At 39.7% G+C, this 24,805-nt stretch overlaps 2 protein-coding genes across 4 annotated transcripts; one reads left to right on the top strand and one right to left on the bottom strand.

The window, feature by feature from the left end:
• Window positions 1-419: 419 nt before the first annotated feature.
• On the top strand, window positions 420-18,094 carry hivep2b (HIVEP zinc finger 2b). 3 transcript variants are annotated; one of them, XM_072689292.1, is made up of 8 exons: window positions 420-557; window positions 8,811-8,902; window positions 9,049-13,406; window positions 13,518-13,669; window positions 13,779-13,954; window positions 14,047-14,142; window positions 14,252-14,970; window positions 15,124-18,094. In XM_072689292.1, exons 3-8 carry the CDS (start codon window positions 9,354-9,356, stop codon window positions 15,556-15,558), a joined length of 5,631 nt encoding a protein of 1,876 aa, XP_072545393.1. In that variant the 5' UTR covers window positions 420-557; window positions 8,811-8,902; window positions 9,049-9,353; the 3' UTR covers window positions 15,559-18,094. The 3 variants fall into 3 exon arrangements, with proteins under 3 accessions (XP_072545393.1, XP_072545394.1, XP_072545395.1); XM_072689293.1 differs by having other exon boundaries at window positions 420-7,149; XM_072689294.1 differs by having other exon boundaries at window positions 420-7,149; window positions 8,793-8,902.
• Window positions 18,095-18,894: 800 nt separating this feature from the next.
• LOC140564726 (gap junction epsilon-1 protein) lies at window positions 18,895-20,612 on the bottom strand. The gene is made up of 3 exons (XM_072690349.1): window positions 20,574-20,612; window positions 19,392-19,574; window positions 18,895-19,290 (listed from the first exon to the last, which is right to left on the bottom strand). The coding sequence occupies exons 1-3, from the start codon at window positions 20,610-20,612 to the stop codon at window positions 18,895-18,897; spliced, it is 618 nt and encodes a 205-aa protein (XP_072546450.1).
• Between the last annotated feature and the right edge of the window lie 4,193 nt (window positions 20,613-24,805).

The raw sequence follows: 24,805 nt of genomic DNA, 5'->3' as shown, positions 1-24,805 counted from the left end.
ATGTTCATCCAGCATAGAGTTGCAGTATCAAAAGAGAGAGGCTGTACATGTGGCAGATGTAACCCATAGTTACAGACACTTCAGCACTCTGCAGCCGCTCCACAGCATAGATGCAGCTGTGATATTCTAAGCTAATGTCCTTGCTTTCCCGTAGCTGTATTCATCTTTTCTCATAGCTGTATTCATCTTTCATCTCGCATTCCCCTTGGCCTTCCCTCCCTTCCTCTGTGACGGGATTGTGCAGCTCTAGAGCAAGCTAAAGTCTATTTCTGTCCCTGTATATTCTCCTCTGGCTGCTGCCAGCAAGCATAGCGTTGTCACGGTGATAGACATCTCCACCAGTCTCTCTCAGCCAATCAACACACCAGGTGTTTATGCCAAGAAACATGATCATTTTCCATTTCCTTCCCACTCCTCTTGTATGAGAGTAAGGGATTAGTAGCAGAGCCTAGTGAGGAGCACACTGAAAAATAGAACCCTTGGCAGTGGCACTCTGGTGATGGGAACTGCAGTGTTTAGTCTTGGAGGAGGGAACTGAACTGAATGGATCCATCAAGGTGAGGAGGAAGATAAACTGGGGTTGGAGGCATGGATGTGAAGAAGGAGCCGTATCAGATGAGTTATATTTATTGTCTAGAAACACTGAGTTACATTAGGGGGACTTTTTTGGAGAATTGTTTTGGGTTGATGTTGATCTGTCACACACCGGTTAGAAGGTACTACATGTGCATGCGTGTTAATGTGTGTCTGAACACGGGATTAAGTTTAGGCATGAGGATGCTATTATATTTGTCTTATTCATGCCTTTTGAGCTTAGTTCCTAAACACTGTTTTTTCTTACATGTTTGTCATTTTGATCATGTTGTTGATGTCACACAAAAACTTTGTATCTCCATTTTTACATAGTTTTAATCCGGCACACTTTGTATCAGAATGTAATAGTGAAAGTAACCAATAGAAATGCTCCAAAAAGACTTAAAATGTTTTAACATTGAAAGTTAAGAAGGATTTTTCCTTGTTTCATGTGGGAGATACGTGACAGCGACAATATTAAATGATCTTCATGTGTGGCATCCCACACATTCTTCACTGCTGATCACAGATTTTCTATAGTGGTTGGATTGTTCTTCTCCACACAATTCCCAACGCAGTCTCCCAAGTTGTCAGTGGTATTTTTAATCTCGAGGTTGTGTTGGCCATGACGTCATCTGAACTTCCTTACTCCTCAGCACACTCTGTCCCTTAATAGGCAGTATGGCATCTTGTATTGGCGTCTTGTTGGCTTTTCAAGTCATTTTGTGCGAGTTTGGACCACACCTTCAACATTCGCTTTTTGTCTAAGGAGAGACTGTAGAAGTGGAGGCAACTCGGTTTGAGAACTTGGTTTGAGGTTTTAGGTGGCCTCTGTTTGAGCAAAAATTCCAAACCTCCCTGTTGATGAACCGAGGAAGGACTGAGGAACAGGGAGGAGATGGGGTGGAGGCAGGGTTTGAGAACTTTGTCACAGCAATTTGTTTTTCATTAGGTTAGATGGGGAATGAACTTCCAAATTCCATTTTGCGATTATCCACCAAAAAAGACAGATAAGTCGCTTTAAATACATCTAGGCCAGTTGCTAAACACCAGAGTAGGACACAGTTGTTGATCTGAGCAATTCATTTAGACAGAGATACACACATCGAAGGCAACGTGCTCCCAGTGCATGCATTTATGAGATTAACACATTTGAACTATTTGGTCGTACTATACCGTTTTGCCTGCAGGGCCCACAAGCGTAGAATTCCAGCTCTGTGGTGAGAGCATTGTGTGTTACCATGGCGATGAGTGAACCGTGGTGCCAGATGACGTCCAGCACCCGAAGGCATTTTCATATTCATTTTCTTGACCTTCTCATAGTGTAAAATACCTACAGAGACTGGAGAAGAAGCCTGTTCCTGTACATCCTACTAACATGCACTGACCAGGCGTTTCTGACTGTGTCCTACTAAACGGAAATTGAGAGCATTTATCATAGCACTGACGGATGAAGCCTACTTGAGTGTGCTTCATTCAGTAGTTCAGCAGCATGGTTTGATCTGTGAGTACCCACTAGATGAGACAAAAGCATAGGAAACACAGCAGAAATAGGCATTTTGTTGCCATGGGAACATTTCTCATTTCTTGGCTCCACAGGATGAATGACATTTACAGTATAATAGAGAGACTATGGAGGCTATCTACTTTCGTCTACATTTAAATGCAATTAAATACACAGTATACAGTATATATACACAGTATACATATATATATATATATATATATATATATATATATATATAAAAGCACACACACCGTTGATAGATTGCTTTAAGATAGATAGCTATATAAAAAAACACAAAGACCTATAACCATGGTTCTTCATTTTTGTCTTTCTTTAGTTTGTACATCATTAAAAAAAATGCTAGCTTGCCTTTACTAGGTGTGAACATTTTGTGATGGATGGTCCAATAGAAATGGGCATCCAGATATTTTAGCACCTATAATAATATCTTGTCACATTTACTTTCATTCATTTTAAAATTTACAGGAGAATCTCATTTTATGATGCTACCATTCTGGAGATCCTTTTGCAGGTCTCAAGGATTTCAACCATTCTGAGTGTTTTAGGTGACTTTTCTTTTTATGAGATATGCTACTTTTAGCTCTGCTGTGTTTTTTTCTGAACCGTGAGTGGCCATACTTTCACTGGAATCCACAGTTAATGCAGAATACTGTTCACCACACCCTCTCACGGCTTGTTGAGAAGCACAGTAACGTTTGCAGTCTTCCAGCTGGTGCTAGAACATTATGGTTCACAAAATGGACTACTTTTGAATTACTCACTGACTCTCAGAGTTACTCAGCACATTCTTGGTTAAGTGCCTTTATGTGGGAAGATTAGAGATCATCTGATTATGGACTAAAAGACTGACAATTAGTCACATATGTTTCTTACATATGCAGGCAACATATTTTTAACCATTAGCACTGTGGCTGTCACAGTCACAAAAATCTAGTTTTGTCTGTACACAGCCTGCCACAGTAAGGACATTCTAGTCTGTATGTGTGTAAGAGAGAGAGGGAGAGAAAGGGAGAGAGGGAGAGAGAGAGAGAGAGAGAGAGAGAGAGAGAGTGATATCAAATCACATGTAAATGGTCAGCAGCAATGTGGTGTGCCTGAGACAGTGGAAAAGCCGGGCGGTGAGGCAGACCCAGTGGGACAGACCATCATATTTATAGAGAGAGACGAGAGGCTTGACCTTCACTGCTCATTGAGGATCAGCCATTTCAGGGCAATCCCTCCACAAACCCAATACTATAGAGCCAAAAATCGCTGAACTGCAGCTTTAAATCTGTCGACACTTACGCTTTGATTCCTTGAAGTTCAGTACATGCATGTTTTTGCTTGCTCGCTCTTACTAGTCTTGAGAAAAAAACGAACTTTTTGCCTTCTAATGTAATCACGGGCACCTCTTAACATTGTAATTTCTTCATATGACACTGTTAAATAACCTCCTTATCTGAAAAGCGGTACTAGACAAAGAAAAAAAAAGTTTTTTTTAAAGAGAATTTGACAAGATCATTACACTACATACTGTGTTGTAAACTGTAACACAGCTTTTCAGTGTAGTTAAACAGGTTCAGGAACTGCCTCTGGTCACATGCTTTTTGTAATCACCCTTTTGTTGGCTGTAACTCAGCATTGTTTTGAAGCATAAAGCCCTCTCACACTGAGAACTAGCCAGTAGCTAAAGTACAGCCTCCACATGGTGTGGTTAGGTTTAACAGGTTTACCACAATAAGAGATTTACTTAACTTACTGTGCTCATAGATGAATTAAAAATGCATATTAAATTGCATATATTTATAGTGACATGCAAAAGTTTGGGCACACCAGTCAAAATAGCTTTTACCATAAACAGCTAAGCGAGTTAACTATTATCTGATTTCTAAAAGGCGTAAAGTTAAAGATGACTTAAATATTTCTTTAATGTTTTAAGAAATTGTTTCCATTTATTACAGTGGACCCTACACGTTCAATACTGAGTACTGCCCTAAAAATACTTTTTGTAATCAGCAAAGAGTATTCCAGCTCTTATTTGGGGATATTTTGCTTATTTTTCCTTGCCAAAGTCTTCTAGTTCTGTGAGATTCTTGGGCTGTCTTGCACTCACTGCACTTTTGAGGTCTAGTAACAGATTTTTAATGATGTTTAGGTCAGGGGACTGTGAGGGCCATGGTAAAACCTTCAGCTTGCACCTCTTGGGGAGGCATGTTTAGGATCCTTGTGGTCAAAATGTTTCGATGTTCCTTTGAAAACGTCAGGAAGGAAGGGTTTTCTTCTGATGACGCTTTCATGAAGGTCATATTTGTGCTGGTGTCACTGCACAGTAGAATAGTGCAGCACCCCTCCAGAGTCTGTTAAATCCTCCTGAAGGTCTTTTCCAGTCAAATGGGTGGCTTGGATTAACCTTGTTAGCACTCTATGAGCAGTTTTCTTGGTCTATTAGATCCAGGGTAACTTTAGAAATGTATTCCTTTACTGGAATTACTGATTACCCCTTTTAAAAATGTAATTGTACCATAATCCAAAGGATTACTCTACTAAAGTAATGTAATCTGATTACTTTTTGCATTATTTTTAAAATAGTTGTCTTTTTAAAGGCACATATTCAAATAAAGGCAAAAGAAAAGCTGTCTTGCGTGTCTACTCCAAATACCAAGCAATCTCATTTCCGCATCAGACAATCTTCTGGCTCTGTAAAGAGCCAACATAAAAAATATTTATTTCAAGTATTGTGTGTTTTATAGTGTTTTATTCTGAAATGTTAAACACCTGGCTGAAACAAACATATAACACCAGCACAAATTAACTCCATGTTCATCTACAGTGGTCTAAATCGTTTTATGCTGGTCTGGTGCTGGCCTGGTTTGCTGATGTATGCTGTTTTTTCTGGCAGGACAGTGTAAAGGGCTGCTGGCTTTTTTAGATGACGTCAACTGGAGTATCTGAGAAGGTTTTATTGTGTCAGTTAAGTTATACAAGATTTTGCTCACAGGTTATTGTGAATAATACTATTAGTACTAGTCCAGCAGTCAGCTAATCGTATAGCAGTCCAAGCTCATGTACATTGATTGAAAGGCAATTATCTTACCTTTGAATGTTGGTTGCATAAAATAAGCATTCCCTGCTGATTCATGAGCCAAAACCAATGATCAGCCAGGCAAACAACCATATCACGTCCTAGTGGTTCAATTCCCTATAGCTTTATTATCATGGCATTAATGCTGCATTTAGACCCACTTTGAATTTGGATTATTATGCTAATGAAAACCTTTTGTTACAAGCTTTTTTTAATGTGATATTCTTGGCTTTTCACTATGTTCCACATTCCGCTCTTTCAGTGCGACATCAGCATTCAGTACTCTGACTTTATTACTGCTTTAGCATCATCAACTGACCTGTGATAGAGTGTTTGCCACAGATGTAGACGTATTGACTGGCCGGCTCCCACAGTTTACCATTTTCATTCGCTCTGCGGATGGACTGAAAATCTCTCCTTTTGCTGTTGGGGACGTAAATAAAATCGTAAACTACTTTTAGTGTTGAACGAGCAAAATGCCACACAGCAGCTTTTAGACATGGTGACACTATTTTTTCCAGTTTGGCGACAGCAATACGATTTAATTTGTTTTCACCAAAAAGGGGGGCATGGTTGTTCAGGCGACAGGGAAATGACGTGTGGTTGCTCTCATCCATTGTCTAGGTAGTGCTAGGCAGCTGCAGGAGAAGACTTCAGACATTTGTAATGAAATTCTAATTAAGGGAGACCTTGGTAAAACTGATCTGAGAGCAAATCTCTTGGGGTGCTCAAACGTTTGCACGGTGCTTCTTTCCTTCAATTGTACAAAACAAGTATAATACACTAACCTTGCTTAAAATGTTGAGAAGAATGTTTCATCTTTAACTTGTGTGCCTTTTCGAAGGTATGTTAATGTTCTACTGACTTAACCAAAAATCTTAACAAGGGGTTCCCAAACTTTTGGATGCCACTGTATACATTTGAGTCAAGAAAAACATAATTGTTTTGAAATCATTGTTTTATTGAATTAGAATTTTTATTGTAGCTTGCTGCAAATCTTTGAAAAAGGATTTAGCAAAAGCCTGGATTATTTCCCTTTCCCTTACGTACACATGACCAAATCTAATGACGAAACATTATGGGACAGGGGTGAAAAAGCTGAGACAAGCTTTTGTTATATTAGAAGGGTCTAATGTTACCTAGGGGGGTTAATGTTACCTAAGGGCCCTAACGTTAACAGACTTGCATACAACATACGCACAGCATCTGCATCAGATCATATTATCTTAATCCCTCCGAAGCGCCCAGTTGTTTTTTCCTCATTGAAATGTTAGATGATGGTCACAGCAGGTCAAATATTTTTAGTAGTGTAAACTGTATTGTGTTTAAAAGTCAAGGTTAGAAACATGGTACCAAATCTAATGATGATCAGAGTAAATGATCTAAAATGTACTTTATGATTGCTGTATAAAAACCTTACCAACCTCCTGAATTAATGTGAAATTAGGAGTCCACACAGAAAAGTCTAGGGTGCATGCTTGTCGTTTCATGTAGTGGTCCTGTTAAGTCCGTAGGACTGAAAGTGGTCTTATTCATGTTTAGTCTTTTCTTGCTTCATAGTCTGTTTTTTATATAAAAAGGAAAGTGAGACAAAACAGGCCCAGTCTTCTTGGGGTACATGTTTTTCTGCATGGGGAGAATGGGGAGCATTGGGTGAGTGAGTGGTCTGCATGCACTGCTCTCTGCTGCTTGAAAAGTGGCCTCCAATGTGGGCTGTTGCATAACCCTTCACAGGGCCCCTTTGCTATTTTTGTTCCTGGATACACGTCTTAGTGAGGTATTTTCTGTGGTGACTCGCTTACATCAGTAGGTCTTATAGTGTACTCTCAATAAGCAAGAAGTGGAGCATTAATGGGATGTATATTTGGCCTTTTTGGCTTCACAAATGCTGTTCTTGTGGATGATGGACTGGAATATGACAGCCAGGAATTATGAGGGCAGCTGGATATGACTGGCTATACTGGACAAGGCTGTGTTTGAGCACCAGGTTTGTATAGCTTGATGGCAATCTTTATGTTTGATGTTTTAGCTGTGCTTGCCGGAGGGTGACTCGCCGGCTCGAGTCTGCCCTTGACTGCTCTGCTCTTACTCATCGTGTAATGACCCATCATGCGGTCCTTTCAGGGGGTGAGATGCCTCTGTAGTTTTCAGCTGCACGACTGCTCTATTTTATGAGTTGCCAGGCTTTGGATCTTGTGGCCACTGATACGGTTGGGGGGCTGATACATGACGTAATGACATTCCCTCCGGGTCTGGAAATATTTTCCTGTGACTTGCTGTTGCATGTTGTTTCTCTCTTCATGAGGTCGCTGGTGGGGTTCATGCATATGTGTGGGAATGCTGCCCTAACAGCCATAACAGTTGGGCAAACTTTTACACTCTTCTTCACACATCAACTACTAGAACACCTCCAGATGATCAGACGTTGATGTCCATAATGACATAAACAGTGAACTGTGGTTCACTGAACTGTGGTTGGTCCTCATCCATAGTCCATCGCTCTGTACTTAGATGATCCCTGTTTTTCTGTGGTTCAAAGGTACTCATTGTTTCTGAAAGGCCACTGACATACCTCTATCACCATCTTCACTCATTTGTCCACTCACTCATTCATCCTCCAGAGCAGAGGGAAACCCAAGAATGAGGTCAGAGTGACCTTGAAAGAGGCACATGTACTCTGATTGCTGACTCCTGTCACCCCTCATCTCTGGACACACTGACTCCCATTTTGCTTGTGTACGTTGAGGCTGGACATTCAAAAAGTACCTCTATCCAGGGGATTAGCACAGTGACAATGTCTTAAAGGAGACTAAAGTATGTGCTTGACATTTTTTGCTGATATAATGGTGAGAAGTCTTTGGATGTCCTAATTAAGACGAGCTCAGAGGTCTGAACCAGATAATCTTATATAACCTCATTAAAGTCACATTGTGATGTGTGAGGAGATGAGTTGAAGTAAATGCATATTTAAACCTCCTACAGTAGCCCTGGCTGCTAACCCTGGTTTGGAAGTGCCCACTGTCTGCATTTGCACATCACCACTATGTGGGCAATGAAAGTAACAAAGCTTTACTCTTAAAAATAAAAGTGCTAAGAAGGAGTCTTTCAGTGGTGCCATATAAGAACCCCTTCTTAAAGGTTTGAATGCGTTCATGTAAAGGTTTCTTTATCAGTTGAAAGGTTCTTCATATACTCACATCTCTTTTACAAAAGTGGTTCTTTATGGCATTGCTCAAAAAAACCTTTTAGCACCTTTATTTGTAGGAGCATACTGTTCTAAACGAGAATATTGGGAATTCACTGGACTACTGAGGTAGACATCCAACCTCTCAAGATGTTAGGATATACAGATTTCATATTTGGCACTGAGGGTGCCATTTACTCTGTAACAAGGCAGCTTGTTTAGTCACTTTAGCATCAGCATACACGCTCATCCTAGGAAATTAGCCAGTTCATAACAGTGTATAGGTTTATTGTAAAATCATATGTCAGTTCATATTATTGAACAATGATTGTAATGAAAAAAAAGATTGTTATCTGTCTGTCTTTACAAAGACTGTGTAATAGTATAGAATTAATACTTTCTGCTTGTGACACAAACATACTTGTCATATCAACCTCCTTATTAAGAAATTCCTGGCTTTGCAGTTCCGGAGCATCTCATTGTATTATTAAGCCTGGAAAAAACGACAGAGATGATTTCTGCAGATAATCAAGAGCAACTGTCTGATATGACCATGGTGAGTTTTTGTGTTCTTTCTGCCTTTCCTGAATTACACATACTGGACATACTAGTGATCATTATGAAAGAGATGTGAGACGAATAGAAATGATCAGCAAAATATTTGTGAAAAAATGACTTATTATATGTTATATTTCCCCTTAGATTACTTGGAGCTGGTATGCAGGCATAATTGCTCAGTGAACTGAAGGTTGTTTTTGAGCACTTTCTGAAAACGAAATGCAGACATGAATATATTGGAATGGAAACTATCCACTGCATCAGGCTGAATACTGCATCCATCCAAAGGAACCTTAGCATTAATGGCACTTAGAAAAATACATTTGTTAAACAAAGCTACGCAGGACATTTTTTATTTGATCAAATATGATGCTTTATATGACAAGATGAAGTAGCAAAAATGTAGCAAACATAATTCCTGGTGATAAAGAATTAATAACATTTGCATCATGGAGACTTCTGAACCCTCTATTGGAGCGGGATGTTCCCAACGAGGAGGTGGTCTAACAGAAGGGAATAACTCTGATCCTAAAATAAGGCCATCCCAAAAAGGCCATATTTCTGACACTGAAGATGAATTAAGACTAACAGAGAAATCCAAGACAGGAGAGTTAAGGCCATGTTCTAGTGCGGAGTTAAAGGCCGTAGGCTCTGAAACTAGTCCCCCCTCAAAGCCCAGTGAGCAGTATCCAATCCACAGCTGGAAAAAGACACACATTATCCCTCCTTCTGGAAAACGAGGGTTTCAATCAAAGGTTGATTTGCTGTCAGAGGGTCTGCATAAAAAAGAGCAGAAACCAAAGAAGACAGGAAAGTATGTTTGCCATTATTGTGGGAGAGCTTGTGCCAAACCCAGCGTCCTAAAGAAGCACATTCGTTCTCACACCGGAGAGCGACCTTATCCTTGTATTCCTTGTGGCTTCTCCTTTAAAACAAAAAGCAATTTGTACAAACACAGAAAGTCTCACACACACGCTGTCAAAGCAGGGTTGGTTCCATTCTCAGAGCAAGAAAGTAAGCGAATGGCTATGGATGAAGAATTAGGAGTCGGAGAAGGGGAGATGCACTCTGATCCTGAGCAGAGCACTGACACAGATGAGGAGCTGATAGAAGAGAGTTTCATCCATATAAAAAGTGGAAAAGACACTGTACAGGAAGAGTCACGTAAACTCACACAAAACATGCCTGTGATAAGCTTTCCTGAGAGTTCCTCAAAGAAGGAGACGTTGTCACCTTCAGGAAAAATATCTTTGTGGCAGTTCAGAGAAATGATGCCACCTGCAGTTGTCACTCAGGTGGACCAAGAGGTTGAGTCTTCCACCATCAAGCAAAGACTTGCCCTTAGGCTCTCAGAGAAACGGAGCCAGGAATCAGACCAGTCTCTCTCCCTTCCCAGTTCGTACAGCAAAGGCAGCACTGACTCGGGTTACTTTTCACGCTCAGAGAGTGCAGAACACCAGGTCAATCAACCAAGTGCAAGTGCCAAGTCATACCAAGAAATTATGTTTGGAAAGTGTTATAGGCCGAGCGCCAAGCCGAGGCAATCAATCACTGTACAGACCTGTATGACAGACATAAATGAGACTTCATCAAGTTTTATGATTAAATTGACCAAAGGCATGCTGCCTGGGGATGCTACATCCCATTTGCACAGACGCAAAAAAGACCTGGTCAGATCAATCAAAATCGAATCAGATTCTTTTCAAGTGGAAGACTATCAGGAAGTCCCTGAAATGTTTCAGTGTAGTACTGAACTTTTGGAAACCCCGCCAGAAAGTGGTTTACTTTTACGAAGCAACTCTCTTCCAACCCCGACTGAGTCCAACTTAAATGCACCACAAGCACTACGAAGTAGTAATTCTTTTGATGAGAGGATGACAAATGATGACGCCTCCTATCGTGGCTCAGTAGGCATGAGAAAGCTTATGAGACAGGCCGCTTTTGAGCACTCTGTACATGAAGGACACACAGAATCAGATAATCACACTTCCCTGGTGTGTGGCTTAAAATCAGAGCTCAAAGTTCACAGAGTAGATGACTCTAAATCTGGAATCGAGAGTTGTCCAGAATTTGAGAAATCCCTCACATTTCAAAGCCACATGATGGAAAATGCCACAAGGAAACGCAGAAAAGGAAAGAATGCAATGGAAGAGGAAGATTTTCGGATGCAAAACAAGCCATCAGGCCTGCCTGAACTCTCAGGGGACCTTGATGCAAAGCAAGACATTCAGGATGCTACATGTACTGATGCAGACAGAAGGACTGGCAGCAATGTTATCTCTGTAATTCAGCACACAAACTCATTAAGCAGACTAAGCTCTGCAGAGAAGTTCACCGACTTCGAGTCTCACCAGTTTGATAAAAGCACTGTTTACCATATATCAGAAAAGGAGCAAATCAAGGAAAGGCATAAAACTGACCTTCTTGTTAAATCTGGTAAAATAGAGAAACAATGGGGTGGCAGTAATATACTATACCAGAGGCCCTACCCATCTAAACAACTCGCATCTCAGGCAGGAATCCTAGTTCCGGAGATAAGAGTTACTGAAGAACCTGACAAACCAGAGAAACTACAAGATGTGCAGGTGAGGCCAAAGGAAAAACATGGGGAAGAATTTCAGTGGCCCCAGAGAAGCGAAACCTTGTCAAAGTTCCCAGTTGAAAAGCTACCTCCAAAAAAGAAGCGCTTACGATTAGCTGAGATGGAATGTTCCTCTGGCGAATCCAGCTTTGAATCTGCTTGTACTAGTCTCTCCAGAAGCCCAAGTCAGGACAGTAATTTATCGCACAGCTCAAGTTTCTCTCAGTCGCTTGACAGAGAAGACAGTGTTAACATTGCCTCTCCAGCTAAATCAGATGAATTGAGTAAACCTCTGGAGTTCCTTGCAGTGCCAGGGGGGCCACTAAGTCACCATAGAGAGATGAGGCGCTCTGCATCAGAACAGGCACCTTGCAATGTACCCCTGGAGTTACCAGAATTCAGAAGCAAGTCCTTTGACTATGGCTACCTTTCTTCTTCACCCAGTTCTATGCAAAGTGACATCTACGCCAATGCATGCAGATATCAAGAGCGAAGAAGAGGCTACTTAGTTAGACAGGCATCTTTGAGTGGTGATCCAGACATTTCAACACATGACAAATCTTTGGAGCTTAATCTTACAGATGCAGTTGAAGTAAGCAAAAGAGTATCTTCACCAGACATACAGTTTTTCTTGGAGGGATCCTCTGTTGGCATTGAGAAAATGAGACACTCTTTGATGCATGGAGGTTTCTCTACACAACAGCTAAACACCACACAAATCACACCAGGGCAAACCCCATGTCAGAAACAAATTCTTCATCCCCAGACTTTACAGAAGCATGAACTTCATGGTCTAAAGCTGAAAACGGAGAAATATCCTGAAGACTCAAAGTCATCCGAGGATCCCAGAATTGCCCTGATGGATCTAGCGAAAGAACAGCCACAGAGCATCTCAAATGTTTTGTCAACAATAGCGGTTCTCTCACAAGCTCAGCCTGCTTTAGCCAGTCAGAGATTTTGTAGTTTGTTGGTTCCTGTCAGAATTCAAATGCAAGTGCCGTGCTATGGAAATATCACATACACAAGTATATCTCATATTCTGGATTCTCAAAATGTCACGAATATGGGAAACAGCCATATAGCATCTCAGAGCCCACTTGCAAGTATCACAGCAAAGCATAGGGTAGGTTCTGATCTTTCTCAAAAATCAGGACAACCCAGAGGACTGCTGCACAACCCGCAGTTATCACCTGCAAAGCTTAATACAGGCATACCTCTTTCCTTGACCTCTAGAACCATCTCAACTACAGAGGCCCCTAGTGTTGGAGCTAACAAGCGTATGCTTTCTCCTGCAAGTAGCATTGAGCTCTTCATTGAAGCGAAGCAGCAAAAACGAGTCAAAGAAGAGAAAATGTATGGCCAGATTGTGGAAGAACTTAGTGCTGTTGAATTAGGACATCCTGATGGTGGAACAGAGTCAAGAAATATCCAGGGGTGTACATCTACAAAGTTCCAGGACCCATTGATGGCTGTTGAGGACATAGACATAGATGATCCCAATGCAGATCTTTATCACAAGGCAGAATTGTCCAGCGGTGTTTCTCAAGAAGCAGTGAGCAATTTGCCAGTGCCGTTGCAGACTTCCACTAGTCAAGGTTATGCTGTAGGTGCTTTGCCCAGAGAGATTGCTAATGCTTGGATACTGTCGCAGTTTCCAAGTCTTCACACTACAACATGTGTGAGCTGGTGTTATCTAAATTCTTCAAAGCCAAATAGCACACAAACATCCACCCATTTCTCAGTGTATGCCTCTTGGCTGGTAAGATCCCATAATCCAAATCCCCCCAATCTTAGCACTGGAATGGTTCTTGCTCTTCTCCGATCCAAACAGAAAAGCCAAAATACCACATATACAATTGCAGCTATTAATCAGCCTGGAGTACTTGTTACCTCAACCTTGTGGAATCAGAAGCTAGAGCTGGTTAGTTTTTAATTTTTTTTTTTATCTTAATTGATCTACTTTATAACTTACATGTCCATACAATGTAGAGAGAGTCATTATTTTTTAAATGTCTATATCATAATTTTTTAGGGGACTGTGGAAAAGCGAGGAGATAACATTCAATATGACACCCCAATGAAAGATGTTAGACAAAAAAGCAAATGTTTACGTGAGGATAGCAAAGACACCGAAACTTCTATAAAACAAACAGAGCCTGTGCGAGTAAAGATATTTGAAGGAGGGTAAGTAGCATCCATAATAACATAAATTACCATTGATCTGTTGATCCATTGTGTAAGTGTTTTTTTGATGTAAATGCTTGGTAAGGAAGGTGTTCTCTTTATTACTCAGGTACAAATCCAATGAGGACTATGTGTATGTAAGGGGCCGTGGGCGAGGGAAGTATATTTGTGAAGAGTGTGGTATTCGTTGTAAAAAGCCTAGCATGCTGAAGAAACATATCCGTACTCATACAGATGTGAGGCCTTATGTGTGCAAGTGCTGCAACTTTGCCTTTAAAACAAAAGGTTGGTTTTACTGGATTTTAATATCAAATATTAAGAGTGAAAAGTAGTTAAAGGTTAAACAGTGAGGTTAAACAATGTCTTTTCTTACAAAGGGAACCTCACCAAGCATATGAAGTCAAAAGCTCACATGAAAAAATGCCTTGAGCTTGGGGTTTCACCCATGGCTATGGATAATACAGATGATGCTGGTATGACATTTACCCCTTTACTCCTTTTATTAAATATATTTTTTAAGAGTACAATTCATACAATCCAGCCATTATAGCTGACCTCCAATTGTTTCTCTGTTACTTACAGATCATGAAGATGATATCCGGAAATCCTCAGACATCAGACTGGCAGTAAACACAGCCATTAAGCATCAGTTCTCAGATGCAGATGATTCTGATGGCGGAGATGAAGATGGAGAAGAACCAGATGATGAAGAGGATGATGAATATGATGGTGACTCTACACCAAGGACCCTCTCCAGGAGCACGAGCCCCCAGCCTTGCACAGTAAACAAGACATTTCCCTCCAGCTGTTTCCCTAAGAGCTTAGACACAGGAAACACTCCTAAGGAGAGGTTTGAGGCCACCTCTCTCAGCAATGAGGATGATTTGACTCTAGAGCAAGCAAGCAGCACCTTTGATCCCTGCCCACCTCATCTGCTTTCTCCTTGTTGGGATTCACCTCATCAAAGGTACATATGTCCGAGGGGGGATCTGTCACCGCAAAGTCATCTGTCTCCAGGAAGGGACACATCCCCCTTGAGGGCCATCTCACCAAGGAGGGATCTAAACATCAGAGGAGATCTCTCACCTAATCGCCAGCTCTCACCTGTGAGGCCCATGTCACCAGGGACAGACGTGTCTAGGCATCGAGCCCCCTCCCCCCGTGGCCGGCACAGAGGCATGCTCAGGGCTGCATCCCCACGCAGGGGATCCTACCAGCACAGAGCCTACTTGGATCAGGGCAGGGGCATGAGATTCGACGCTTCGGCCCTAAGACAAACCATTGGAGTGCACCCAGAATTGGTATGTATTAGTTATAGACGTTAATAGTAGATGACATTGGTGGTAATTAAAGCTGTTAATCAATAAAATGAGTAATTTTACTCTCACAATCCATATTTATTCATTCATTCACTGTGTCATGCACTAAGTAATTCACAGCGATGCTTATTACAGGATCAACGAGAGGGCGGTCTTCAAAATCTTTTTGTCAGTGACCACCTACGTGGTAGTTATGATGCATCCACTCTGCCCTATCGGGACATCTTCAGCCACTTGCCTTTGCACTCTCAATGGCAGGTACCAACCCCTATCCCAATGGTTCCTGTTGGAGGGTTAAGAATGCCCTCTGTATCACCATGTGGTGCTTCTGTGGATAGACATGCTCAGTCACTTCCACAGGGAGATGTATCAGAGAGTGCTAATTCTAGCCAGACGTCAGTTCCTGTTCCCGGACCTGGAATAAGCATCTCATCCCAGAGGAAGGAGAAACCAACCTCCGCCACTGGTCTTGCCAGCAGGGACAAGAAGCAAGAGGAGAGTGTTCAGATCTGTGCACAGGCAATTGCCTCCCTCAGGATCACTTCAGAGGAAAATCCTCCAAAAAGCTGATTCGGACAGCTTTGTGAAAAATGTTTTATTATGTCAAGCTTGAATTAAGCTCAGAGGAAGACTGAGAAGCTATGGTTTTGGTAAGGTGCAATAAATAGCAGGAAAGAATGATGAGTATATGCACACAAATTTTTTGCAAACAAATGCACAACACATATTTAGGGCAGGCTGCCATTTTGGTCTCAGATTTCCATAAATTTCCTTTGATTCATTTATGCATATACAGTAAGGCCATGCACAACATACATATGCAGACCACAAATACAGAACTTGAGCAGTATTTCAAAGATGCGTTTAAACTGCAGAAACTGCATTTTGTAAACTATTTCTATTTTTTCAACAACAACAAAAAAGTACCTTTACTTTCCAAGTCGACTGCATTAAACTATAGTGATCATGACTATCATTAAAGTCACCCCATCTGATCGGCTTGTGCCTTTTTAGAATTATTTGCCTATGCCTCAGTGAGACTGAATTGTTGGATGTATTGTTAATGCAGTGAACATAGTGTTAAGTAAAAGTGATCAGAGGAACTGTCAATGCTTTCGAAATTGCACTTAATTCACATTTTACAGTTTGAATATTGCATTCAGCAGTGCTATGATATTGCTTAGTATAGCTGTACATGTTATGTTTGCTAGTACACCATTCAGATGTAGTTCTGTTTTTGTGTCATGGACATTTTAAATGGGAATGTGAATCAGCGTATTTCTTTTTATCCAAACCCTTTAGCTTTTCTTAAAGCCGTACACTTTCCCCCTTGTTTAACCTTTATACGTTCTAGCACTTATGCAACAAAGTGAGATCTCTAGATGTTGTTCATGTAGTTTATCTTATGACAACATATTATTATTGCTATGATAACCTAAAGTAATTAGTAAATGTTATGCATTTAGATTACTATTTAAAGCACTTTCTTATGAAGTAATTGACTGATGCTGTGCAGTTGATATTTGGGCTATTTGGAGTCAATGTATGATTGATTTAATCAAATGGCACAACATTCCAGCCAATGTTAAGTCAATTATATGCACATAAATATACACACAGTGTTGGATAGTCATGGATTACATATGAGTTAGTTCATGAAAATGATGGATTACTTATTACTACTTATAATCTAGACCAGGGATTCCCAAAGTCTGTTCTGTGGATCTAATGCTCTGCACGTGTTGTCCCTACACTAACACATCTAACCCAGCACATGATGAGCATGTTGATTAGGTAATTAGAGTTGAGTCAGATGAGCCAGATGAGGGAAAGCACACATATGTGCACAGAGTGAGATCCACAGGACTGGGATTAGGAACTCACTGGGCTATGCATTATGCATTATGCATTTGGCCATGAAAAACATACAGGTTTCTTACATGTGATTCAGTTATTGCCTTTATCTTTTTAAACATTACAGGCCTCTAATGTAAATTATGTGGGCATATACTGGACATAATAATCAGACATAAGATCATAAATCTAAACACAGTATGTTTACATCTGCACACACTAAGTCACTGAAATCATACATACCAATGATGTGACTGACTTGAATTTACACTGGCATTATAAACACATTTTGGTCAAATATCTTTGGAATATTTTCTCCCAGTACAGAAATAAACCTGTGTAATGAAACTAAAAGTAATCCGAAATGATCAGATTGCACTTTTTGATTAAGATTTTCCCTAATTAATATTTCTAATCAGTGCCTGATTACATTTTCAAAGTAATCTGCCCAACACTACTTTCTCTCTCTCTCTCTCTCTCTCTCTCTCTCTCTCTCTCTCTCTCGCTTCCTCTCTTTCACTCTCTCTCTCTCTCTCTCTCTCTCACACACACACACACAACAATGATGTACTGTAATTACTTTTTTCCTAGCGTGTCTTGTGTGAAAACAGATGGACAAGAGGTTTGATGTCTTTACAGGTTACTCTTGCCATCAAATGAGTTGAACAGTGTGTCTGTTGGACTATGCTTGATTGTATACAGTTTTAAGGTGAAATTGTTATTAAATGTCTCAAAAGGGAAGTATTATCAGTATCTTGTATTAGACCTAGAGGGAAAGTCTAGTAGCATGATCAAATATTTTGGGACAAGGTCAAAGTAATGCTCCTTTTCGGTGTACACTTACAATAGTAGGCTATAAGTGGAATTAATATTTATTGTTGGGGTGTTAATAACACTGAAATCATGATAAAGTTAGTTACATGAAGGGTGTTTCATGTCATGTTTACATTAGAATTGATGAAGTATTTTATTTCAATAGTTTGAATGTATTTATTGCATTTGATATATCACAAACGTCTGAGATATAAATATATATCTTTCATGAACATCATTCACAAATACTCAGAAATATTTATTGCCCATAAAGGCAGCTGATCTCTCTGTGATATTGAGTTTTTTTTCTTGTTGTTTTTCTTCTGATTACAAGATGTCCGTTAGAAATGGGAAAGGGTATATTAAAGTTCTATGATACGCATTTTTCAGCAATGCTCTTACCTCAAATTATTTACAAATAAAAGTTTAATAAGGAAAACTGAGCAACACTTCCTTTACTTCGTACACTGAAACTACAAAACGACACTTTTTAAGCTTCTCTTCTCACCTTGAAAATATGTTAACTCCAATTTTAATAGTATAGACAACTGCAATGCTGGTTTATTGGCCTATTAAATGGATACTCAATCAGTTATGCCCACAGGACAGCATTCACAAACACTTAGAAGTCATTCATTACACTGGTTTAAAAATGTTTAATATTAAACTCAAGACACGCTGCAGTAACAGTACGGAAAAACCAAATTCCATGACATTATAGGTCAGAAAGGACACGAATACACTTCTATGGATGTCTGTCAGAACAAGAGAGAATACCTACACTATTAAAAATGAAGGTGCTACAAAGAGTTCTTTGAGTAATGCCATAGAAGAACCACTTGTGGTTTCATACGTGTGAAGAACCTTTGTATTAAGTGAAGGTTGTTTATAAACAATAGTATAGTATAGATAATAAATAATATGTTTTTTACAAGCAAAAAGTGGTTTTATTATGGCATGGCCCAAAGAAGGACCTTATAGCTTCTATTTTAAATTATTGTTAAGAGTGTGAGGAGCTAAAATGACATGAAAGTGTGTTAGTATTGTGTAACCAAATGAAGACTCAAGTATAGCACATTTCACGGTCACATTCCATTCTACCTGAGATTAAATGCTTAATATGCTTAATATGCTTAATCAAAATAATAGAACAACAGTTGGATGGATGTTGAACAATCATTAAATAAAAGAAGCCCCAACGACATTTTACAGATCCTTTTACAAGATGGTCAACAGATGTCATTGGTTGCCCAAATAGCCCAACCTTCTGCAGAGGATTTCGAAAATCTCAGCAATACACAAAACCACAGTGATGATGGTGAACAAGTACATTGCACTAAGAAAGATAGTCTTTTCAAAATGCTCTGGGACCATACACTTGGTGAAGTTGAAAGCCTTTTCCAGTGGGCTGGCATCACAGAAGTATAGAGGGTGAACCAAAAATCCAAAGAGATGACTCTGCAGCCAAAATGCTGCCACCTCCAGGATGATTCGCAAAAGAACAGAAATGATGTAAAAGACTGTGTAGATGGGTTGCTCAAGAATGTCCTCCTGGTCTATGTTTTTACATGCTGCGTAGAGGTGGAACACAGCCCCTGGCACCAGAACAGTCACAAGCTGTAAAGCCCAGAAAACCTGCAAAAGATGAATAACCCATGCAAAAATAAATAAGTTTATAAATTATGACACATAGTATAGACAAAAAATACCTTAAATACAAACATTTAGACCAGTACCTGAGGTGTTATCGGTCGAAACTGGTTGTAACAAAACAGGTTCAGTTCCCTCCTGTCAGGGTCACAGCTGAAGTGAAGAGCCTCATTGCCATAAACTGCAAATCCCAGAACACCCAGGAAAAACATACGCACAGAGCCAAAGAACAGGGTGTGGAACTGACCAATCACAGTTGGCGGCCGGAGCTAACAAATACGTACAAACACACACACACACACACAAAATGACTTTGTACACTGGTGTAATGACTGAAAAAACAAGTGACCTGGCTGGTTTAATTGTTTAAACAATAATAAAAGAATGTTTAAAACCTTAACCTTATCATACATTAGTCAACAATGAACAGGGGTCAAAGCAAATGCACAACAATGCAGGCCACATGATTGAAACTCAGATTGATGCGATACATTCCAGATGACCTCGTAAGTAGGCTCCCAATCATGTTATAAACAGTATAAAATAAATAAAGAAAGAAATAAACCAAACTGTAAATAGAAAACATGAGGAAAACGATAAAGGTACACTGGCTTTGGCTTACTTACAAATCCCTCATAGAAGTTCTTTATGTAGTTTAAAGACATGACTTTGTCTTTGCTCTATACGTTCAACTACACTGTGGTGCTTGGCCCTCATTGCCGAGCTGTGGCTTCTCTGTACAGACCAGACTAAAACTTTGTTGCTACGGGTGACCTTTGCATTGGAGAAAAGCCCCTGTCAATGCATATTTCCCTTTCATCTGTAGTACCTACATCGATTTACTCACGAGGTACAAAAAGACAACAAAAAGGCATAAACAAAAGGGCTGGACATGTGGTCCACACATAATCCCCATTCAACGCTGTCAGCAGAAAAAAACAGCCCCTTTGCACAACCCCATGCATGAAGACTGAAAACAGACGACCGAAATACAATGCATTTGTAGTATTAAAGTAAAAGGAAATACTTCAAGCTAATTTCTAAAGTATATTTCTTTCTTTTGCAAAATGTAAAAACTAAATTAAGCCAAAAAATATATATTTCTTATTCTGGAAATAAACTTTTTAATCAATTCCTCACTTTAGTAGGACTAACAAACACGTTATATTTTTAACATAAACTAGACGGTTCATAATGTTCTGTTAACAGAACCTAAATCCATCAACCATAAGTGTAGCAGTTTTGCTTGTTTAGCTAAGAGCTCTTACCAGCCCGAGTCCCGGTGGAGAATTATTTGGCCGTCCCATTTAGCCGAAGATTCCCATAATACATCCGAGAAATTTCTCAGCCAATCAGAGTTCACAATGTGTTCTTTTCTTTCAATGCTTGTCGCTCAGAAAAAGTTTAAGGTCCCATGAGTAAAGCTGCGATGCTCAGCCATGATCTGGTATCGACGTGGTAGATAACAGTATTGTCTGGTGTTGAAATATTCTGCATTAACAAAAGGCTTCAGAGGTCATGGGCACATCCAAGCAAGCACAGGTCCACACTGTGACAGCATCCCACCCAGAGAGAGGGGTGATACACGCTTCATCAAAAGGTCTTTTCACACTGAAGCTTATGCTGTGTAGGTGAAAATGCCAACAATGATAGCACTTTAGTGGCTGGTATCAATGTCAGCATGAAAGTGTGATCAAAAATGTGGATTATGTTGCATATTAATTATAATTACAACTTTAAAAGTTTTTAAATTACCAGTAAGCCATCATTCAGATTCTTAACGGACTGATAAAATGATTATGTTATTATGTGGATAATGCTATGACAGAGGTGAGTGTAATTGGGTTTGGTAATTGGAATGTATAGGGGTTACAGAAAAAATGCCTTAAACGATACATATGTGTAACAGGGATGATGGTTTTAAATCATTTTAAAGGCTATGATTGAAAAATGACTTTTCTGTTCAGTTTATTAACCATTACATGAATGCTGGAGGCAACCGTGGCCTAACAGTTAGAGAGGCAGAAGGTTGCTGGTTCAATCTCTTGGACTGGCAGAAGCCAGAGGAAACAGCGCTTTCTCCATTAGGCAAGGCACCTAATAACCACAGATGTATGTTTTCGCTGCCCATAGTCACTAGTGTAAGTGTGTCCACTGCTACAAAGAGATTTAATACAGAGGCCAGTCTAGACCCTAGCAGCATGCTAACATAACATCACTGATCTGTTCCAAAATGCTTATCAGTAAGTTTGCTTCTTTAGTTGTATGCTAGAGCTTGTATTGTTAGCTACATTAGCATCCTAATGCCAATGCATAGCTAAAAGAGTAAAATATCAAATTAAATGTATTTGGATAGCGCTTTATACAACTGCCGTTGTCACAAAGTAGCTTTACATGAGTATGACGACAAGAGATCAAAAAAACATTAAAAAAACCAAAACATAAACCCGAAGTAAACAAGTCAACGGTAACAGTGGCAAAGACAAACTCCCTCAGAGCTGGTGGAACAAACTTTGGGAGGAACCAAGACTCACAAAAGGAACCTACCCCCCTCTGGTCAAAACTATTTATACATTAATGACAAAAGTCACCAAACCACCACATAGGACTGTTCTACTGCTCAGGTGCTCATAATTTAATAGACGGAATATAATCATAGTAGTGATGGTAAAATTAATGCAAGTAATGATGGTTAGTGGTGCCAATAGTGGCAATAGTGGCACACTGTAGATATTTTGTCCTTGGTGTAAATTTCAGCTATGGGAAAAGATGTAGTAAATTATGAAGTAAATCGAATATTACTTCGAACTATTCCTTTAATAGAAGAGTTTACTATGTACCTACACTCATTTTCATCATTATATAAATTATATAAACACCAGAAGAGACCATAAACCATACTGGTGACCTCTTAGTACAGTACCTATATATATAAAGTCAGTGATAAAGTCAGTGATTTTTAATGGTCCAACAAATACTTTTCACCACACAGTGATTCAAACAAACTCAAATATGACATTTTTAAAGTCTATTTTTATAACTGAAAATCAAACACAGGATGTCTTAGTCTTAGTGCTCTTCTCCTATCCATCTCTCACTCTGGTTCTGCTCTCTCGTTTTCTAGCATGGTCTTTTCAGTGTGTTTAACTTTGTCTGTTCTGTCGTCCTCTATTCCATCAAGAACTCTATTAGCTAGATCATTTTTAAATATGTCTTGTTATGATTGAATACCGCTTTTAGTAAAGAATAATATATTATTGGACATTGTACATTTACAACCTTAAACATTTTAAGACTTTTTGAGGATGTGCGGGAACGCTATTATACAGAACAAGAGTCTAAATGGCTGCAGAGCCCTCACACTTGTGTGTTCTATAGAGGGTCTGAATAGTCCCCTACCAGATTATTTTGAGGTCTGCCCATCACAGCTGCTGTTTTTGCAGGAGCTGCCACACAGAGCCCCTCTTCACTCCTCTTCTGTCTCCTTCACTGTTGCTGTTGGTAAGTGCTTGCTCATTTCTCTTCTTAAGACTATTGTGAATATTACAGTCTATTTATACAGGTTTTCTGAATGTGCATTATTTTTCTTGGTTCTTAAGATTGTCAGTCTTTAATGCATGGCATGCACTGCTCCACTTGCTCCGTTCCAAGCATGGCTAGACTAAAAGTGTGTATGCATGCAAAAGCGTAAGCCGTGCTTGGCTACAGAATGTTTTAAGAACTAATTATCAATACATAAGGCTCATGCAGCTCATTTAAAGTGTAACTGCAGGTCAGCCTGGATCAGCTGACAGGCAGAATTTATGGCATAAAAAGTTGCAGTTTTAAAACAAAAACTACAAAACACTGTTTTTCTTGTAGTAAGTAAGGAATGCAATTATTGATATGAACTGAAATATGCAAAAGATTAATGAATACATTGACCATATTAAGAAACTCCTAAAATAGACCACTGGCCTAGAACAGGTGCCATGTGCTATGTGTGTGAAGGGGGGTGATCAGCCTGGACAGAGGCTAAATTTAACTAGTTGAACAGTGCAGATAAGCAGCATGGCTCCAAGGGTAAACAACCTCAAAGTGGTAGAACTTGAATAACACTTAAACTGAAAGGCCCAGTTAGAAACGTCTATTACTTGTAGGCCCAGTTTTACTGTTATATCAAAAAGGTTTTCTAGTAACAGTAACACCCTTAAACAATGCACAACTTTAACAGATGTCCTGTCAGTGAACTCAAAGCTAATCCCAGGATGGCTATGCTGGGACTTTTAAAAGATCAAATGAAGAGTTCTACTTGGTATTATACAAAACTATTACAGTGTTATTGTAACTACAGTCGGGGAGTATGCACTTTTACACACCGTTTCCAAATATTACCATGGTAAATGATATTTCAAGGGGCGTGGAGTAGCACAATTAGCGCAGATGGTGCAATGTTTATGTGACATCTCATCCAACTAACACAATCCAACACAATTTTACATCACACCATTTAATAAATGTTAAAATGTCACACTGGCAACAACTGCAAATATAAACTGCTGTGAATCAAGAGAGATAAACTAGTTAGCCTAGGCTTAGTTAGTATGATCATTTTCTGCTCTCCACAGAAAATATTCTAGTCTGGATGACAGAAACCTCACTAACTAAACGTGTGAATGACTCAGATCATCTGACTGGTGTTGGATCTTGTGTTTGGCAGAGTGAAGTAGGAGGATTGGTATTGAAGTGACAGAAAGTCGTAATGCGAGAGTTTATGTCCTCTTTGGACACATAGTCGGCTAGCTAGGCTTAGATAAAGTATCTAGCAGGCTACAGCACAGATTGTGTTCAGCTAACTGAGGCACAAATAGCAGGTTTAGAGACTAAAACCTCATATCTGAAAGCACAAAGTAGATGAAACTGTCTTAGGAGTGGCGTAACTATAACAGCCAATATTTAACAAGTTCTGGTCGTCACTAATCTCTTTCATTTGGAACAACCCAAGCAGTTTGCTGAACTTGCAGCTGCCAGTTGCTTACCCACCTGTTTTCAGGGCGTGACATCATTTTTCAGTGAGCTCCCAAGCACCCCTGACCCTGTGGTCCTCCTAAAGACATGTGGGAATTAGCTTACTTGTCATCAGACATGTCGTAATGTTAAAATACTGTCCGTATTTTGAGATTGTCATCATTTTTAAATACTGCAGTATATCTTATTACTGCCCAACCCTAATTGCATGTGGGCCCAACCCCCATTACATACAATAATCCAGCATAAGGAACAAAATGTGCATCATTGATAAGAAGGAAACATAGCCTTGGATCCCCTTACTGAATGAACTAAGTCAATAAAGAAAAACAATATCATTGGATTTAGGAAATTAGGCATATAGATGATACGGAGAAATGTAATCAAGCTAAATGTTACACCATAAAGAAATTAGCAGTTAATATAAGTATGTGAGGCTGTAGAATATACAGTTGACAACATGTGTGAAATGTGGTTAACACTTGTGAACTAA

This window comes from Salminus brasiliensis, chromosome 10 (genome assembly GCF_030463535.1).
Source record: "Salminus brasiliensis chromosome 10, fSalBra1.hap2, whole genome shotgun sequence".
Lineage (NCBI taxonomy): Eukaryota > Metazoa > Chordata > Actinopteri > Characiformes > Bryconidae > Salminus > Salminus brasiliensis.
Note: the sequence above shows the minus strand (reverse complement) of the source record. Positions and strands in the feature narration are given on the sequence as shown.

What these genes read in the sequence shown, in the direction of transcription:
- hivep2b (XM_072689292.1), top strand. Translation starts at nt 9,354, where the DNA reads ATGGAGACTTCTGAACCCTCTATTGGAGCGGGATGTTCCCAACGAGGA. An exon ending in GTAAAGATATTTGAAGGAGG is followed by an intron (nt 13,670 to 13,778) that starts GTAAGTAGCATC and finishes TTTATTACTCAG; the next exon opens with GTACAAATCCAATGAGGACT. An exon ending in GGATAATACAGATGATGCTG is followed by an intron (nt 14,143 to 14,251) that starts GTATGACATTTA and finishes TGTTACTTACAG; the next exon opens with ATCATGAAGATGATATCCGG.
- LOC140564726 (XM_072690349.1), bottom strand. Translation starts at nt 20,612, where the DNA reads ATGGGACGGCCAAATAATTCTCCACCGGGACTCGGGCTG. An exon ending in CTCCACCGGGACTCGGGCTG is followed by an intron (nt 19,575 to 20,573) that starts GTAAGAGCTCTT and finishes CGTATTTGTTAG; the next exon opens with CTCCGGCCGCCAACTGTGAT. An exon ending in TTCGACCGATAACACCTCAG is followed by an intron (nt 19,291 to 19,391) that starts GTACTGGTCTAA and finishes CATCTTTTGCAG; the next exon opens with GTTTTCTGGGCTTTACAGCT.